General features: G+C 44.3%; 1 protein-coding gene across 1 annotated transcript in view; it reads right to left on the bottom strand.

Moving 5' to 3' along the window:
* CDH13 (cadherin 13) overlaps positions 1–18,964 on the bottom strand; it is a 1,019,154-nt gene that overhangs the window by 552,902 nt on the left and 447,288 nt on the right. Inside the window, exon 4 of the mRNA XM_061386852.1 lies at positions 7,785–7,901. Within this exon, the coding sequence (XP_061242836.1) occupies positions 7,785–7,901 (117 nt within the window). The remainder of the gene's footprint in view (positions 1–7,784; positions 7,902–18,964) is intronic.

Genomic DNA, 18,964 nt, shown 5'->3' with positions numbered 1-18,964 from the left:
AAATTAGTAAGTGGATATATAGATAAATAAATATGTTAAAATTTAATGAAGTATAAAAATCCAGTTCATCAATTGCAGCAGCAGCCCCATTGCAAGTGCTCAACACCTGCAGTTAGACGCTGTCATGCTGCCAGAGTAGACGTAGGACGTTCTGCAATGGAGAAAATGTTCCACTCGATGTGCTGCCTTAGAGTGTAAACGGGGTGGCCATGCGGAGTGAGGATGAAGAAGGTGTGTCCCAGGAAGTGAGAAGAGTTCAGTCGTGGAAATCGGAAAGAGGTATGTACAACTGGGGTCGCTGAATATAGAAATCACTTCTGCAGCTCATCTCACCAAGAGATTTTCAGCACTGAGGCTTTGGGCATTGCTAATATTAAAGGATGCTTATATGACCTGACATAATGGTTGACTGCCAAGCAATTTATCTGCTGGCTTCTCTGCCACTGTGGAAAATTAAAATTTGTTGGAAACATACAGACTGGCCATATAATGCTCTGTTAACTCCTTTCTAACAAGAAACCAGCTATGATCACTTAAATTATAATTAAAACATATCACGAATATTAAAATTTCTCTCCTATACAACAAAGCTAGCGGAGGTGATGGAATTCCAGTTGAGCTATTTCAAATCCTAAAAGATAATGCTGTGAAAGTGCTGCCCTCAATATGCCAGCAAATTTGGAAAACTCAGCAGTGGCCACAGGACTGGAAAAGGTCAGTTTTCATTCCAATCCCAAAGAAAGAAAATGCCAAGGAATGCTCAAACTACCACAAAATTGCACTCATCTCATATCCTGGCAAAGTAATGCTCAAAATTCTCCAAGCCAGGCTTCAACAGTACATGAACCATGAACTTCCAGATATTCAAAATGGATTTAGAAAAGGCAGAGGAACCAGAGATCAAATTGCCAACATCTGCTGGATCATAGAAAAAGCAAGAGAGTTCCAGAAAAATGTCTGCTTTATTGACTACACCAAAGCCTTTGAGTGTGTGGACCACACCAAAATATGGAAAATTCTTAAAGAGATGGGATTACCATCTCTGAGAAATCTGCCTCCTGAGAAATCTGTAAACAGGTCAAGAAGCAACAGTTAGAATTGAACATGGAACAACAGACTGGTTCCAAATCAGGAAAGGAGTATGTCAAGGCTGTATATTGTACCCAGCGTGTTTAACTTATATGCAGAGTATATCATACAAAATGCCAGGCTGGATGAAGCCAAGCTGGAATCAAGATTGCCGGGAGAAACATCAATAACTTCAGATATGCAGATGACACCACCCTTATGGCAGAAAGTGAAGAAAAACTAAAGACTCTTGATGAAAGTGAAAGAGGAGAGTGAAAAAGTTGGCTTAAAACTTAACATTCAGAAAACTAAGATCGTGGCATCTGGTCCCATCACTTCATGGGAATAGATGGGGAAACAATGGAAACAGTGACAGACTTTATTTTTTTGGACTCCAAAATCACTGCAGATGGTGACTGCAGCCATGAAATTAAAAGATGCTTGCTCCTTGGAAGAAAAGCTATGACCAACCTAAGAAAGCATATTAAAAAGCAGAGATATTACTTTGCCAACAAAGGTCCATCTAGTTAAAGCTATAGTTTTTCCTGCAGTCATGTATGGATGTGAGAGTTGGACTATAAAGAAAGCTGATTGCCGAAGGATTAATGCCTTTGAACTGTGGTGTTGGAGAAGACTCTTGAGAGTCCCTTGGACTGCAAGGAGATCCAACCAGTCAATCCTAAAGGAAATCCGTCTTGAATATTCATTGAAAGGACTGATGATGAAACTGAAACTTCAATACTTTGGCCACCTAATGCGAAGAACTGACTCATTTGAAAAGACCCTGATGCTGGGAAAGATTGAAGGTGGGAGGGGAAGGGGACAACAGAGGATGAGATGGTTGGATGGCATCACCAAATTGATGGACACGAGTTTGAGTAATCTTCGGGAGTTGATGGACAGGGAAGCCTGGTGTGCTGCAGTCCATGGGGTTGCAAAGAGTTGGACACAACTGAGCGACTGAATTGAACTGATACAAAAATCAGTAAAAACTTTTAGTTACTGAATAAAACTGCTACTTGTTTTAAAATGGGGAAATTAAACAGATGTAAATTTCTAAGATGAGATATTAGTTAGACTTGAATAAAAGATGTGAAATGATGGATTTTAAAAGGCGGGTGGTGATTATATAAAACAAATCAGGCCATGGGATGGAGCAAAACATCCTAAGTCTACATGTTAGTAAGAAGATGAGCTGGAGCAGGGCTCAATGAAGACAGGTCTAATTATCAGCATTCTGGTCCAACTGCTAGGGATGCAACTTGACACCCATGAGTTCTCAAAGTGCTGCAAAGACTATTAAATTGAGTGAAACAAATTCAATTCCAAGACTGTAAGACTCCTTGGCACCTTTTTGCACAGATGGGCATAAGAGAGTACCTGGATGTGGGGGGACCGCTAACCAACCACACATCCAGAACTATGAGAAATATTTAGGAGCTGCTGTAAATTGTCCTCATGTGTGACTTACATTCATGACACAATCAAAGCAGGGTCCTGGTTGAGTGGTTTTCATCATTTGGTCTAATGATCTATGTTGATTCCCTTTACGAAGAGCACATGGTCCCATTACATATTTCTTCCATCATGGGTTAAAGATGTCCTTCTAAAGGCCCATTCTACCAATTTATAGGGGATATAAAAAAAGGATTTTCAGTAAAATGTACTTTCATTGGTTTTGATGAAAAGGGTTTGTGATGAAAGTAGAATCTCTAATAAGCATTTCATAAATGACTTGTCTTTCAAACTTAATATAAAGCAGAATAAAATACATCTCCCAAAGAACTCCTTGCTGCCTCGCAGATTTAAAGTCCCCTGCTCTCAATCAATCGGGCCCAAGAACTCAAAAATCTCTAGAGACGCAATCAAATATTTATCAGGGAAAATTGGTAAAACTGAGAACTTATTTATGGCCCAAATTTTGAAACAGTCACACAATGAAGGGGGAGGGAAAAAAAGCATATGTTGGGAACTACATATTTCTCTCCAGGACATATACTCTCAGATTCTCCTTGCTGTCTAGACTTCAAAAATGGGAAGGGACTCACAGGCTTGAGAAAGCATATTCACAACCAGGATTTTTACCCTTGTTTTCCCACAAACATTGGGAGTTATGATGGAAAATAAGCCCCCACATTTTAATAATTTAGCTAAATTATCAACTAATTAATGATTTGGCAGGTAGATAAAAACATGCATATTTCAAAACTTTGCCTAATACTTACAGCTGCCTGCATACCCTTTCTGTAAATACAATGCTACATGGCCCAGCCTCCGGCTGTGAAAAATCTGCCACAGGGGGCTAATTTGCTGCAGCACCTTACTTTCATTATTACCCTTTAAAGTATGGACCTTCTTTCTTTAAAGAAATTCAGACCGTGATTAAAATATGACAAAAAAGAAAGCAGAGAGACATCTCTTTGGTCTCCATTCATTCTCTTGAATTCTAAGACCAGTACTTTTGTGTCAATATGCCAGCTCTTGTTCCTTTTGTAATAATTTATATTTAGTTAAACTTAATGTTTCCCAACACTATAGTATGACATTTCCAAACACATAGAAAGTTGAAAGACGTTCGCAGCGATCAACTGTGCTCCTCGCCTGGAGTCCACCGTTAACATTTCCCTCTACTTGCTTTGTCGTATATCTATCTATTGACCCAGCCCTCTAATCATCTCATTTTCTGGTACATTTCAAGGAATTAAGGTTAGTTTTAATGATATTTTAAAGAAAGTAATTCTCAGCAAGGATATGATTGCACTGAGTAGCCGTGAGCTCACTGGTTAAGAGCATAGACTGTGAAATGTCCAAGAGCTGGCACAGAGCCTGCCTCTGCCATTAAGTGTGTGACTGTGGACAGGTCATCCTTCAGGGTGCCAAATGAGCAAGCTCCAGGAGTCGGTGATGGACAGGGAAGCCTGACATGCTGCAGTCCATGGGGTCACACAGAGTCGGACACGACTGAGTGACTGAAGTGACTGAATCTCGGACAGGTCACAGCATACTCAGAGCCTCGTTTGGCACCTTGGAGGATGACCCTAATGTGTTTTTTTTTTTTTTTTTAATGAAAATTCAACACAATAGATGAAAAGTGATTACACTCTACTGTGACAAAGAATTTGTGATGACTTTTTTCTACTCATCTCTAATCCTGTGAGATCAAGGACTCTGTTGCATTTGCCATTACATTAGCAGCCTTGTGCACAGTGCCTTGTAAATAGCAGATGTGGAATATAGACCTGTTGATATGAATTGGGTTGAATTTTAGAGGTTTTAGCTCCTGGTATGTAGCAAGTACTCATTAGTGGAGAGGGGCAAGTGCAGTGGCTTCAGAGGCATGGGGCATAAGAAAGTTAGTTGAGAAATGAGCTGGAATCAGGGGACAAGACAAAGACAGAGAAAACCTAGCCTGCAAAGCAGAAGCGTTTACAGCAAGTTCAGTGACGGAGCAGAATTCATCAGTGCCCAGTCCTTGTCCCTTGGACGGCACCTTGGACCCCACCTCTTCAGTGCACGCCAGCGGACTTCCAGCTGCTGCGATGCCTAAAGGCTCTCCTCCAGGTTTCAGAAGCCCATTGGCGCAGGGCACAGGGCACAGCGGAGGTGCTGAGGGATTTACACCTTTGGGAGCAGCCCTCAACCAGACTGATAGGGTTGGTATATAAATACCCAGCTGCCTCCCTCACAGCCAGGATGACCCTGAGAGTGTGCTTGACATGGTTTCCTAGCCTTTCTCCATGGGACTACAGTCCAGTCCACCATAGAGGCAAACAGGCCTCTCCACGGGCTGCTCTCAATCGCCCGCCTTCCCTCACCCGCTTCACTCCTGCACTCCCTTATCTGTATTGCTGCCGTTGTTGCTGTTTAGTCGCTAAGTCACGTCCAACTTCTGCAACCCCAAGGATGGTAGCCTGCCAGGTCCTCTGTCCATGGGATTTCCCAGGCAAGAATACCAGGGTGGGTCGCCATGTATTTCTCCAGGGGATCTTCCCAATCCAGGGATCAAACCCATGTTTCCTGCTTGGCAGGTGGATTCTCTTACCGTTGAGCCACCTGGGAGGTTATTACCAGTATTACTGGTACAGAAAAGACTTGCATTTGAATTCTTGTCTGAGGGAACCCAGAGTAAGACAACTGTCTTTATACTTTATGCCCACAGAATCTCTTCTTCATATGGCATTCTACACTAAAATCTGATATATTGTATTTATAAAGTTAGAGCTGCCTGACTTGCAGAGTTTGGGTAGATGGGAGCGGTGATGTGTGGAGGCCAGAGCCTAGCCTCTCCTGTCTCCTTCCCCTTCTCCCAGCCTGCCCAGTATTTGTGAAGACTCCCACACCCTCCCACAGTTCGACAGAGCCTTGCTCATCAGCTGTTGGTGGAACTGATTAGGATATGATACAAGATACAAAGAAAAGACTAAGAGGAATGAATAAAAACAAGCAGACACAGAGAAAAATACGTTCTTTCAAAGGCCTAAGAAGCGTGGACAAACACATAATTTTTGCAAGGCAGTGCAGTTATTGTGTAAAAGCCATCTGGAGGTTTGGGAGGCTTTCACACCATTACGGTGTTCCTAGACTACGGCACTTGGAAAAGCTGTTGTTTGTAGAGAATCCAGGTTGAAAGCCCACGTGGGCAGAAACATAGGGGCTGAGGAGAGACGTCTGTGGCTAGAAAAACAAATAGTGTTTTGAGGCTGTAATAAGTAAGAAACCATGCAGAAGAATGTCCTTAGCTACATATTTATTGATCTCAAAGAAAGGGTCTTGTGAAAACTCCCTAAATATACTCAGAAGGATTAATGTATGGAGTTGAAGCTTTAGGATGGCCACAAAAAATTTATTGTCTAAAGCTGGACAGGTTTAAGGGGATAGGTGGTGTTAGTAATAATTGTGCCAGAACAACCACGTTTTCAGACAACTGAGATGTGAAAATTCACCCTTGTAAACTATTTAATGCTATAATAAACTAACTGAAATTCCACTACTGAAAGTATTACAGTATAGTGGTAGGCAGAGGAGGAGAAAGGGTTTTAGACTGGACCTCTATAAACCTGAGTGTGCATAACTGAATCACTTGGAAGGCAAGAAAAAAAACAGGTTTCTGGCTCCATCCCAAGAGTTTCCGGTTCCATGGTGCTGTGGCGGGATGGAGAAAATGCACGTTGAGCAAGTGGCCAGGTGATGCTGAGTTGCGGTCCACAGCTCTTGAAGCAGGACTGGTTTAGCCTTCAAGAGCTACGGCCCAGCAGCACCAGCAGCACCTGGCTGCTCGCTCGACGTGCCTGCTCTCCCATCCCGCCACAGCACGGGCTGAAAATACTAAGTGTACATGAAGAAAACCTACAGAACGAAGGTGAAACTTGTGTCTCAAACTTCCTGGGGGCAGAAACTTGAAGATTTGAGGACTCTGGCCCCTTGGCTTCAGGGCAATCTCACGAAGGCCACCACAGAGGCTTGTGCTGCCCAAAGGGTCAGCGCTCACCAGCCCTATCACTCTCCACTTGCAACGGCTCTGCTTCCCTTTGCATCATATCCTGGAAACCTGGCAAGATTTTGCTTAAAGAAATATTTGGCACAGTGATAGTTCAAATCATAAGCATGGTTATTATCAGGATATTGAATTATTCATGCTTCTAGTTTACAATAGAAATAGATTTCTAATAATTCAAGTCACCCCAACTTCTTGCATAGGTCACTATAAAACCTTCTTCTTGGCTGTTTCTTTGTGTCCACTCCTCCCTACATCCTGCTCCCACAGATCATTCCGTACAAGGCAGCCAGAGGGATCAAACATACAGATGCACGCATATCTAGGAGAGCTTCCAGTGGTTTCCAGCTGCAGGCACAATGAAAACCCTACTCGTGAGCATAATCTCCAAGGCCCACATGCCAGGCCAGCTTCTCTGACTTCAACATGTATGACTCGTCTCCTTGCTTACTACATTGCAGCCAACCAGACATATCTTCTCAGATACACCTCATTCTTTGCCACCTCCATATCACTTTTTTTCAACAAATAGATAAACAATCCAACAGCACCAGCCACTCAGATCATCCACTCGACTAACCACCACTGTTCCAATTCCAAGGTCCCTGAAAAATATGAACTGGTTAAAATTCGATTCTCCGTGTCGGTTTTCCTGAGGGGAGAGGGTGTGTTGACCAGGCAACATCAGTATTTCTGCCTATTTAGCAGTAAATATTTCTTCATGGAAAAGTGGTTGCTCTGATTCATTCAGTGGTGCTTGCTAGATCTGGTTAGTGTGGTTTAATTGCTTTGATGTGATTTTGTTTTTAGAGAGTTGCCCCAAGGGTGTTCCTGGACCTACACATTTGAAAACTAGTATCCAAATAAAATGACACATATCATCATACTGCTATACTAAGGGGACTTATCTGGCTCATGGCCTGGACATTGTATACAAAAGCAGTGAGTCTATTTCTTAACCAATGACACCCTCATGTCACAACTATTGCATCTTTATCTACCATGTTGATCTTCAAATCATGACATTCAAAGGTGTTACTTTTTTTTAAAAATCCCTTTTTCATGACCTTTTGACATTCTTTTCTTGGCAAAACCCTTTGGCCTCTGACTATAGAGGAACTGAGGCCAATTCCTCCTGGTTGTTAAGCCAGAGTCAGTTTGCCTCATGTATGCTCACCTCATAATAAAAACATGCTTTGGCATTTGTCTTTGTCTGACTTACCTTGCCAACATCTCTCGGGAAAGGTTGTCTCTGATTCTCTGGAATTAAAATGGGAGATACCACAATGGACCTCTTTTGTCTTGGGACAGGAGAAGTTCTTGCAAATTTAAATATATCCTAAAAGAGAAAAAACAAATCAATTGACTAAAATCCCCCACAGAGAAGATGTATCAGTCTGCTCTGAGATATGGCTCCTTTGTTGTGAAAGCATACAGCTGTTTGGACATTGTTAATTTTATTCTATCAAACCTCATTAGAGTTAGCAAGTACATCATTAGAATTATACTAAAGCTGACATTGTGATTCACAATAACTATCATTAAGCTATTTAATCCCATCTTCTGAATCATTCTATTCACAATGTCAGTCTTGATTTATATATACTTCAGTGCTGTGTGGAGAAGGCAATGGCACCCCACTCCAGAACTCTTCCCTGGAAAATCCCATGGACAGAGGAGCCTGGTAGGCTGCAGTCCATGGGGTCGCGAAGAGTCGGACACGACTTAGCGACTTCACTTTCACTTTTCACTTTCATGCATTGGAGAAGGAAATGGCAACCCACTCCAGTGTTCTTGCCTGGAGAACGGGACGGGACGGGAAGCCTGGTGGGCTGCCGTCTATGGGGTCGCACAGAGTTGGACACGACTGAAGCGACTTAGCAGCAGCAGCAGCAGTGCTGTGTATTCCCTTTCTTAACCTGCCAAGTGAGGAGATTACTTGCTTGGTCACTAACCCACCGAACTTTTGCTGGATACGAAAGTGACTCTTCTCACGGCGAACTGTGGGGTCCTCGCATTCACAATTGAAAAGGAAGGAAGAACGATCTCAACATCCAAACTATGTCTGGCATTATGGAGAATCTTAGTCAATGTTCTTTCAAAGGCCATTTGTTTTTATTAGTGGGTCTACTTCTGGAACTCACGCCCCACACAGTATGTCCCGAATTTCAATCACTGGAACAATACTGTGAGGATTTCTGGCCTATCTGTAACTCACCTTTTAAATTAAATAAACGGCTGCAAAAAAGGAACCTGTGTCATTATTTTAAATACACTACTCGTGTGGCTTCTCATAAAAAATAGGAAAACATAAAAATAAACATTGAGACCAATGATGTTATAAAATTTGAGCTGGAAACTTAGGTGGGTGTAAAGTTTCCTCTTATTGAAAGAGAGATAAGAAAAGGCTAGACGGGTGTTATAGGGCTATAACTAAAAGTAAGCATCTGAGTTAGTACCAAAAGTAAGCACCTCAAACTTTGTATAGTAGTTTCTATAAAAATCATGTGGCAAATGATATTTAAATACCATCACTGACCCATGCTCCATAAAATGTGTGTGCATCTACATGTATATATCATATGACAGTGATATATATACACATAAGTATACACACACACATGTGTAATCGTTTTAAAGGAAACTATATAAGAAAAGTCAAATAGGAAACAAGACCAGCAAAAGCTATGAAAGCTTCTATAAAGTCTTTCTCTTGATTTTGTTTGGAGTATAAACTGATGTTATTCTTACAGAAAGTAATCAGGCAGTATTTATTTATCAAGAACCTTACAAATGTACATATCCCCTCACGTTATACTCTATACACTCTATCTACTCTCTGATTTCACTCCTAGGAATACATCCAAATGCTAAATTCAAAAGAGGAAAAATAACAAACTGAAAGCAGGAAGATGTTTAGTGAGACGTTTATAAACAGCAAAAATGGCAAACCGCCTGAATGCTCACTTTCAGGACAGGGTTAAATTTGGGTCCATCGGCAGGAGACGCTTCTAGGTGGTCACTGTTAGGCAGTTGTGAAGACGTGTGCTAACCACTGTGATCGTCATTTGATTGCTTCCACAATCACAACCACAAACCACTCTCATAACAACAGTCTGTTAAATATGTGTTGGAACGTGTGCTAGCACTTTACATGTGACTTTGCGGATATTTGTAATAAACTTCTCAAGTAACTCTTAGTCCTCCCTAACCAATGAGGAATGTCAAGTTCCAAGAGGTTATATAAATTGCTCCAATTCACCTAGCCAGCAGATAGAATATGTAAGTAACATGTGTAGGAAAATATAGAATACCGAATTGGTTGCCTTCTAATTTATATAAGCTATACTGAACATAGAAGAATGATATTCAAAACCTCAGTGAATAAGTCCAAATAAAAGACTGCTTGATTTCTAAGATGATCAAAGACTCAATATACAAGCAAAGACAGAAAACTGGCACATGCGTACATAAAAGACAGCAAAAAGACTCAGAAGGGTTAACACAACAAAAACCTAACTGACACACCAACTAACTAACTAATCCAATCCAATCATGCAGAAAACAGCAGAGAAGAAAGAGAACGGGACACTGAGAAGACAAGGAACAACAAACTGGATTATATTCATAAAACATTGATATATAACACCTATAAAGATTCTGTTGGCTTATTAGGGAATAGGCAAAGAACAGGAAACATGTAAAATAATGCAAAATATGTGCAATATGTGACTCTTATTTACAATAAAAAATCTTGAGGTTCATATGAAAGAAAGCCTAGGAAAGCAGTTGGAAAAGATTTAAAGTCTCATGCAAATGTAGGGGATTAGTGATTCTGCTCTATAATAGAGCAAAAGTAAGTTTCCATTATGACAATATGTGAAAATGTATCTAAAGTAATGAAAAGCATACTCACTGTCAGCAACAAACCTTCCCTTGTTTACCATAAAGAACTCATTTGTGTTTGTGAGCCTGTGAATGGGTGGGACTTTTGTCCTGCTGGGTGACCAGAGTGGTCCAGTTCCTAAGTCCCCATTCCTACCTCTGGTGTCCTCCCAGCCCACCAGCTACTGAAGCCCACAGCTGCCAGTCCATTTCCTCAACTCTCACATCCTTGAAGCTTGGTAGTAATAATGGTGTGGACCCCTGGGCCTAAAGTGCCTTTGAAGAGAAGCAGGAGGCTCTGAGTCTCAGGTTAGGAAACAGCTTCTGGAAGGGAGGGATGGGGGAGTGACCCACTGATTATAGAGAAGCGTCCATGTGCGCTGGACTTTCTGAGCCCACCGTGGTACGAAGAGCATCCTTTTTCTTCCAACTCTTAACTTATTTGCCTTACAATGGCAGGGACTGCAACAACAAAACAAAACTGGTCCGTGACTGTGGTTTCACCTCTGTCTTTGTGATTTATGCATATATCTATCTGTCTTTGTTTGTGATTTATGCATATATCTATTAACTATGTGTTTGTTGATAAATGTTCACCCTTGGTCAGGTCTGTGCTAATGAGTTTTTGTCTGTGTGCTCTGAAGCCAAGTGATTCTCTGTGACTGGGACCATGGAGGAGCCATAGCATCTGATTTGACTGACAATCCAGATACCATCGGAGAAGGCAATGGCACCCCACTCCAGTACTCTTGCCTGGAAAATCCCATGGACAGAGGAGCCTGGTAGGCTGCAGTCTACGAGGTTGCTAAGAGTTGGACAAGACTGAGCGACTTCACTTTGACTTTTCACTTTCATGCATTGGAGAAGGAAATGGCAACCCACTCCAGCGCTCTTGCCTGGAGAATCCCAGGGACGGGGAGCCTGGTGGGCTGCTGTCTATGGGGTCACAAAGAGTCGGACACGACTGAAGCAACTTAGCAGCAGCAGCAGCAGCAGCAAGATACCACGGGCATATCTAGACTTGTGTGTGTTTGTATTTGCCAATCCATTGTATGAAGCCTTTGAATGCACCACGATGTGACCATAACCTCAAGGAAAGACAAGATAGAAGCAGTGAAGTTTAAAAGTATGTGACTAATTCAAGAGATGCTTATGGAAGAAGAGACAGAGGCGTGGGAAAGAAGAGAACACTAGGGTAAAGAAGAGGCTGTTGTAACTCCCTGTCTTCTGGTGCTGCCATTGCCAAGGGAAGAGCAAAACACTGCCTGCTATATCAGGAAACAAAGGATCTAGCCAGCATATCGCAGTCACTTGGATGCACAGCATGAGTAAAACTCAGGGTGAGAAAACGCAGGACACGGGCCCCCAGTGGCTGAGGCGCATTTCAAAGGGATGATTTCAGTAAGCCCACTTCTATGCATGTTCTCATACATAGAAAAGCACTAAATTCCTCAACTCGAGATGTCTAGTTTTCTTTTATTAACAGCAACCTTTTGTTCTAGCTATCTGGTGCTGTTGCAAAAACTCCTCTATATCCTGGCTTCCCTCCGAACAGTTTTCTCAGCCTTTACATGAGATGCTGTCTCCTGGGCTTGAAGTCCTAAGAATATCCACCATACAAAGCATACCTCTCCACTTTTGGGCTGTGCCTCGTTTTTTTATGTCAGCCAACACAAGATAGAGGATAAAGGTGGGGGGAAAGGCAGCTCTGGGCACAGATGCTGGGTACTGGTGACTTGTTGACTTTGAGGGTACCCAACATAGATTCCTAGAGGCTGTATAAACATCAACAGTTGCATTCAGGAGGGAAGGATGAATGAGGACGAGAAATGTCACAGTCGCTCACGAACGAGAGTGGTTAGATGTGAAGGAGAAGCTGACACTCTCCAGATCATGTGGAGAGGGAAAAGAGAGGCACTCAATCATCCAGCGGGTCTCTAAAAGGCCAGCAAAGGCCACAGAAAGGCTAGTTGGAAAAAGAGGGAGTGCAAGGCCGTGTTACACAATGCAGACCTCCCCTCCAACAGGCTGAATACTCTAAGAGGGCTGCTGGGTTTGAGGATGAGCAGGTAACTGATGACTTTAGGAGGAGCAACTTTCAACAGTGTTAAACTGGGTCCAGTGTCAGAGGAAGCAAGGATTTTGGTATGGATGGAAAGGAAAGAAACGGGAAGAAGTTGGCCAGTACAAGGGAAGACCAGGAAGTGTGCTGGACTGAGAGGAAGGCAGCCACAGCGCTGGGCGCATGAAGACACAGGACGGAGGTGACCCCAGGGGGAGGCGCATGCCCGAGGGAGGAGGGAAGTGAGCGCGTCAGGAGCGAAATCAGCCTCAGGGGGGTTAAGGAGGGTTTCTCATCTGTAAACGAGTATAATGCGCCTGTGTTCTTGGTTATCAGAATGAAATGAGAAACGGCACTCGGAGGTGGTCTGCACTCTCTAAAGAACAACACAATGTGAAGGATGGTCTTATTCATGCTGGACTGTGGAGGTGAGGAGGTGGAGAGAGGCGCTCAGCACCTTTTAGGTGTGAGTAAGTCAGCTGCGTGTGGCCTTGTGCCAGACCTTAAAGAGACACTTGCAGACATGCAGCCACTTCCAGATTTCCAGACCACCAGGCACATGCACACTGACATCAAAGTTCGCTTTCCCCAAACACAAACACTCATGCACATGTTCACACACATTCAGAATCCATCAGTGTCACACACACACACACACACACACACACACACGGGGCGTGCAAAGGAAAGTGAGAGACTAGCCATGTGCCTCCCATGGGACCCTCCCTATAACCCTGCAGTCAGTGACCAACGATCCGTCCGGTCTTTGAGCCTGGAATGGCTGGAGGCCTACAGCAGCCTCGTCCAATCTTGTGTAAGTCAAAGGGGCAGAGCTGTGTCCTCGGGGAGGCTCCCTCATGTTACCTTCTATTACAGGGGATTGTCACCCTGACATAAACATCCTTTGTCTCCCATGGGCTGATCCAGGCCTGTGTCTCTCTGTCGTAGGGCATTAGGTAGGGTTTACAGTCTCATTTGCTTCCCTCCCTACTTCTCCATCTCGGGAGAAACTGGCAGTGCATTAAAAGCAAGTTTCATGCTACCTGGGAGCATCACATCACACAGTCCCAAAGAGCACCTTGGAAATAAAGGGGAGGTCCCCACAACTGTGATGGACAGGGGAGGGGCCGGGGAACAGAGGGGAAGGTGGAGGTCAAGGGAAGAAGGTTGAAGAATTAACAAGGGGAGGAAGAGTAGATTTATATTCATTCATTTCCTCAAAAACTCTCTATGGATCCCTTGCTTCCCTTGTAGGAGTAATTCTCGGCATCTGGGATAGTGCAGCGCAGGAGAGAGAGAAGTTCCTTGCTCTCGTGCCCTCTCATTCTGGAGGGAGGAGACAGACAGTGAGCATGGTCCAGGAGGACAGACAGGCAGAAAGGGCTGAGTGTGCAGAGGTGTGGAGCTGACCGTCTAGTGGGGAAGGGGCCACTGGGAAGGTGGCCTTGCAGGATGAAGGAAGGAAGATGCTATGTGGGCACAGGGACTGCCAGTAGCAGGAACAGATGCTGGCACTTGTGAGCTGCAGGGAGGCAGCCCATGGCCTGGGGGAGCAGAGGAGACAGGCCAAGGAGCTGGTAAAGGGAATCTGGATCCTGGATGGCCAGCTATGCAGACAATTGAGCAGACTGAGGCTTTAACTCTGCACGAAACATGAGTCATGCGAAGGTGTTTTTATTTGTTTATGTGGGAAGGATTTAAGCTGGAGAATGACATGAGCCCACTTACAATTAAAATAGACACACACATATTTCATGCTGGCTTCTATGTGAGAAACAGGTTTTAAGGGATAAAGTAAAGAAATGTTTGTTTGTTGAATTTCTTTCTTTTTCGAACGTCTTCACAGCATAATGAAATTCCCCCTAAAATGCAAATCTGAGCTTTAATTTGGGGAAAGGAGAGTCAGGTTCAACTCTACCTGGCTGGAACCCCTCTGCCTCCTTCCTCCCCACAATATGTTTAATATATTAATATTATCCGAGTACAATTTACATACGTTTACAGTCACCCATCATAAGGGTGCAATGCAATAATTATCAGGAAGTTTACAAAGTTGTGCAATCATCACAAACTAATTTTAGAACACTTCCATCAGCCTTCTCCCGTATGCTCACTCACTCCCCTGTTCTGCGTCCCAGCTGCTGGCAACCAGTGAATCTACTTTCTGTCTGTATACGTTTGCTTCTCAGGACATTTCATACAAGGGAATCACGGTGTGTTTTCACGGACTCCATTTCCATTTCTAACTGATGTGAAGATCGTGCGGCAGGAAGGGACGCCGTTTTGGTAAGTCATATGTAGAACCCATTCCCTGGCCTCCGGTGCGAGCACGCCCACAAGCATCTCGACTCCCGCCGGCCCCAGGCTGGCTGAGCCTCCCTGGAACTGCGTCCTCACTCCTCGGTTCCGCTCCTCCCACTGCCCTGCCGCTGCCCTCACCTCTGTGTGGATGCAGACACCCCTCCGCAGTGAAGCTTCTCCACGCAGATCTGAGTCACGAGGCTTGTCCCCAGGGAACCCACCCAGGACCCCGTCAAGCCAAGCTGTCCAGAGCAGAGACTAACTGGGCTGGTGCTCCAGACGTGAAGGGACAGACTGGCACTGAACCGCGGGCACTGCGCTCCGTGTTTTGGCTGTCATTGCTCCCTCCCACACACCCAGCTGAAGGCTGAAAAGTCTTCCATGAGCCATTCCAAGAAAGTGGTGTTGTTTGAGAGACATGGCCCTGCTTTCTTCACACTAAACCCAGGCCAGACAGTAGCTTGGACCTGTCTTGCTACCTGTCAGAGGGCCTTCATGGGCCAGCACCCCGAGGGACAGACAGTGGCCAGAAAAGACATATGTCCCCACCCCCTCCCTCTACCCTCCCAGTTCCTGTCTCAGCATTTAGGTTATAAATGAGAGGGGAAAATAGCAACAACTTTGTAAAGAAGCCACAAGCCACTGGCTTTGTTCTCTCTCCTACTTGGTAAATTTGGGGCAAAATTATGTGCTAGGAGAAGCTATTTTAACAGGGCAAAGCATTGCAGAAGCTGGAAGCAGTGCTCTGGCTGAAGCAGGGGTGGAGGCGGGGCAGCACCAGCAGACTCGTGTGTGTGTCAGCACCACCCGAGGGTGGACAGTTCTGTTGATCCTGAAGAGAAGGTAGGATGTGCTTCCGGGGCAGCGAGAAGCCTTGACTGGTTTCATGCTTTGGGTCTGAATTCCGTGTCTGGTTGTGAAGAAGGAATTCGTAGGGCCTGGACCCCGTCTTAGGCCTGTTCATGCTGATCATGCTCGGCCACCTCTCTGATGGACTCTGGACTCTGCTTAGTGCCTATGGAAACTACAATAGAAGGATAGGACCCCCTCTGGACAGGGGAATCTTGAAGATCACACCCAGGCTACTCATCGCCTAAGAGAAAACATACTCTAATCACCCCTGCCTCTGGACAGGTCATAAATTCTTTCTGTATCTCTCGGAGTGTAACCGCAGGCTTATTGATTATTAACTGTTTGAACACCTAACACTTGGTAACACTTGAATAATGGGGTTATTGTGATTGTATTTACCCTTCCTTTGTTTTATGTAAGTCTCAAGGAAATTGGGGTGGTGGGTTCAGATACGTATACATGGGGTATCAAAGATTTTCACAAATGCTGGTCGGGGTCCTTGGCTAAGAGGAGACTCTGCCTTGGGCCCGCCAGTGTAATAAATTGCACTCCACTATCTGCATTGTCCTTCTGAGTGAGTTTGTTTCCCAGAACGCATGGCTATAACAGTTGAAGGGTCCTGAGAACGATTGTTTTGAAGAGTTTGATGCTTGGGTTCTGGACACAAGTCTGAAGGTCATAGCCTGTTTCTTTCTTATCTTTCTAATCCTAAGATATGCTTGGCATCTTGGCAGACCCGTGAGTCTGCCAAAGGAAACACCACCACTGAGTGAATAGCTGCCATGCACAGCACTGTCCTTGGCACACTGTGACATTACCTCATTCAATCCCTTCAACAGCTTGCAGGCAGAACCACCATGCCTATTTTCCTGACATTCAAAGACACAAGAGACTCTAAAGTCTCTGAGGGCTTGAGTGAGAGATGGGAACCCAGGCGTCTCTGACCCCAGGGCCTGCCCGGTCCAGGCTGTGCCTGGAGAGAGTTCTTTACTCAATCAGAACTGGAGAATCACAACCCTAGCCTTTGCAGAGGGTGGGCAGCAAATCTCATCAGCATCAGGCTAAAAGGAACATGCTCTAGCTCTACCTGTCTGCAGGGGGACAGTTTAATTGTCTGCAAATTTCTGCAAATGAATGGGGCAGCAGAAATCAATCTCCAATTTATTCCATTCTGGTGGCTGATCTCATTGTGCTGAAAGGAGGAGGGTTCGCATTGCATATGCAATCAAACGCAGGGTTCAGCCAGCTTTCTGTACCTGGGGTGAAATTTAAAGTTTGCTTTATTACCTCCTGGCGCTGAAGCTTGCCTACTTAAAGGAAGGACAGACCACAAATACCAAACTTTCAGCAGGAAATTTAGGAGGCTGGAGGGCTAACACACTAAGTTTGTGTTGTTTCCAGCTCTTTCCCTGATATTCTGGAGGCCAAATATCAGCTGAGCTGAGTCATCTGTTGCAGGTTTACAGGACAGTTATGCTGACAATAAAATGTGGTGACGTAGAAATTGTCCATTAGTTTGGAAGTGTGTGTTATGGAGCTAATTTTAAAGCTGGGGTGGGATGGGGAGGTGATGGCTGGTGGGTTCCTAGGGTGGAGTGAAGCCAACCTGCTATTGAAAATTATGCCACCATACCTGCCTGTCAAGACCTGCTGGTGTACAGCTGGGAGAAATGGATGCAGACCTGCTTTTCTAGAAGTGACCACCAGTGATATCAGAAACAATTTCTCCAATAGTGTCACTTTCAGGGACTTATATGCAGAGTACACCATGAGAGACGCTGGGCTGGAAGAAGCACAAGCTGGAATCAAGATTGCTGGGAGAAATATCAATAACCTCAGATATGCAGATGACACCACCCTTATGGCAGAAAGTGAAGAGGAACTAAAGAGCCTCTTGATGAAAGTGAAAGAGGAGAGTGAAAAAGTTGGCTTAAAGCTTAACATTCAGAAAACTAAGATCATGGCATCTGGTCCCATCACTTCACAGGAAATAGATAGGGAAACAGTGGACACAGTGTCAGACTTTATTTTTCTGGGCTCCCAAATCACTGCAGATGGTGATTGCAGCCATGAAATTAAAAGAGGCTTACTCCTTAGAAGTAAAGTTATGACCAACCTAGATAGCATATTCAAAAGCAGAGACATTACTTTGCCAACAAAGGTTCATCTAGTCAAGGCTATGGTTTTTCCAGTAGTCATGTATGGATGTGAAAGTTGGACTGTGAATAAGGCTGAGGGCCGAAGAATTGATGCCTTTGAACTGTGGTGTTGGAGAAGACTCTTGAGAGTCCCTTGGACTGCAAGGAGATCCAACCAGTCCATTCTAAAGGAGATCAGTCCTGGGTGTTCATTGGAAGGACTGATGCTAAAGCTGAAACTCCAATACTTTGGCCACCTCATGTGAAGAGTTGACTCATTGGAAAAGACTGATGCTGGGAGGGATTGAGGGCAGGAGGAGAAGGGGACGACAGGAGATGGCTGGATGGCATCACCAACTCGATGGATGTGAGTTTGAGTGAACTCTAGGAGTTGGTGATGGACAGGGAGGCCTGGCATGCTGCAATTCATGGGGTCGCAAAGAGTTGGACACGACTGAGCAACTGAACTGAACTGAACTGATCCCCAAATAAGAAACCTCACAATGTGAAGGTCCATGGCAGAGCAACTGAATGACTAGCACCAAGGAAGTAATAAGTTTCCAATAAACATGCTCCTCTGTCCATGGAATTCTCCAGGCCAGAATACTGGAGTGAGTAGCTGTTCCCTTCTCCAGGGGATCTTCCCAACCCAGGAGTCGATCTGGGGTCTCCTGCATTGCAGGCAGATTCTTTACCAGCTGAGACACCAGGGAAGCTCCAAGAAAAATGCATGTGACATGTACATTACCATATGTGAAATAGATTGCCAGTCCAGGTTCTATGCATGAGACAGAGTGCTCAGGGCTGGTGTGCTGGGGTGACCCTGAGGGATGGGATGGGGAGGGCGGTGTGAGGGGGGTTCAGGATGGGGAACACATGTACACCCATGGCTGATTCATGTCAATGTATGGCAAAAACCACTACAATAGCATAAAGTATTTAGCCTCCAATTAAATAAATTAATTAAAAATAAAATAATAATTTTTAAAAAGGACAGAGAAAAATAATAAAAAATAAGTTCAACCCCTGTTGGGGAGGGGAATGCATGTGACAGTCATTTTTGTTAAGTATTCTTAGGGTAGAAAAGAAAAGGCTTTGGTCAAAACAATCAATAGAGAAAAGAAGGTTTTACCAGAGGAATTTGCAATTAGAGTGGTGACTCCA

Source organism: Bos javanicus, chromosome 18, assembly GCF_032452875.1.
Source record: "Bos javanicus breed banteng chromosome 18, ARS-OSU_banteng_1.0, whole genome shotgun sequence".
NCBI classification, from domain to species: Eukaryota; Metazoa; Chordata; class Mammalia; order Artiodactyla; family Bovidae; genus Bos; species Bos javanicus.
This window is presented reverse-complemented; position numbering and strand designations above follow the sequence as displayed.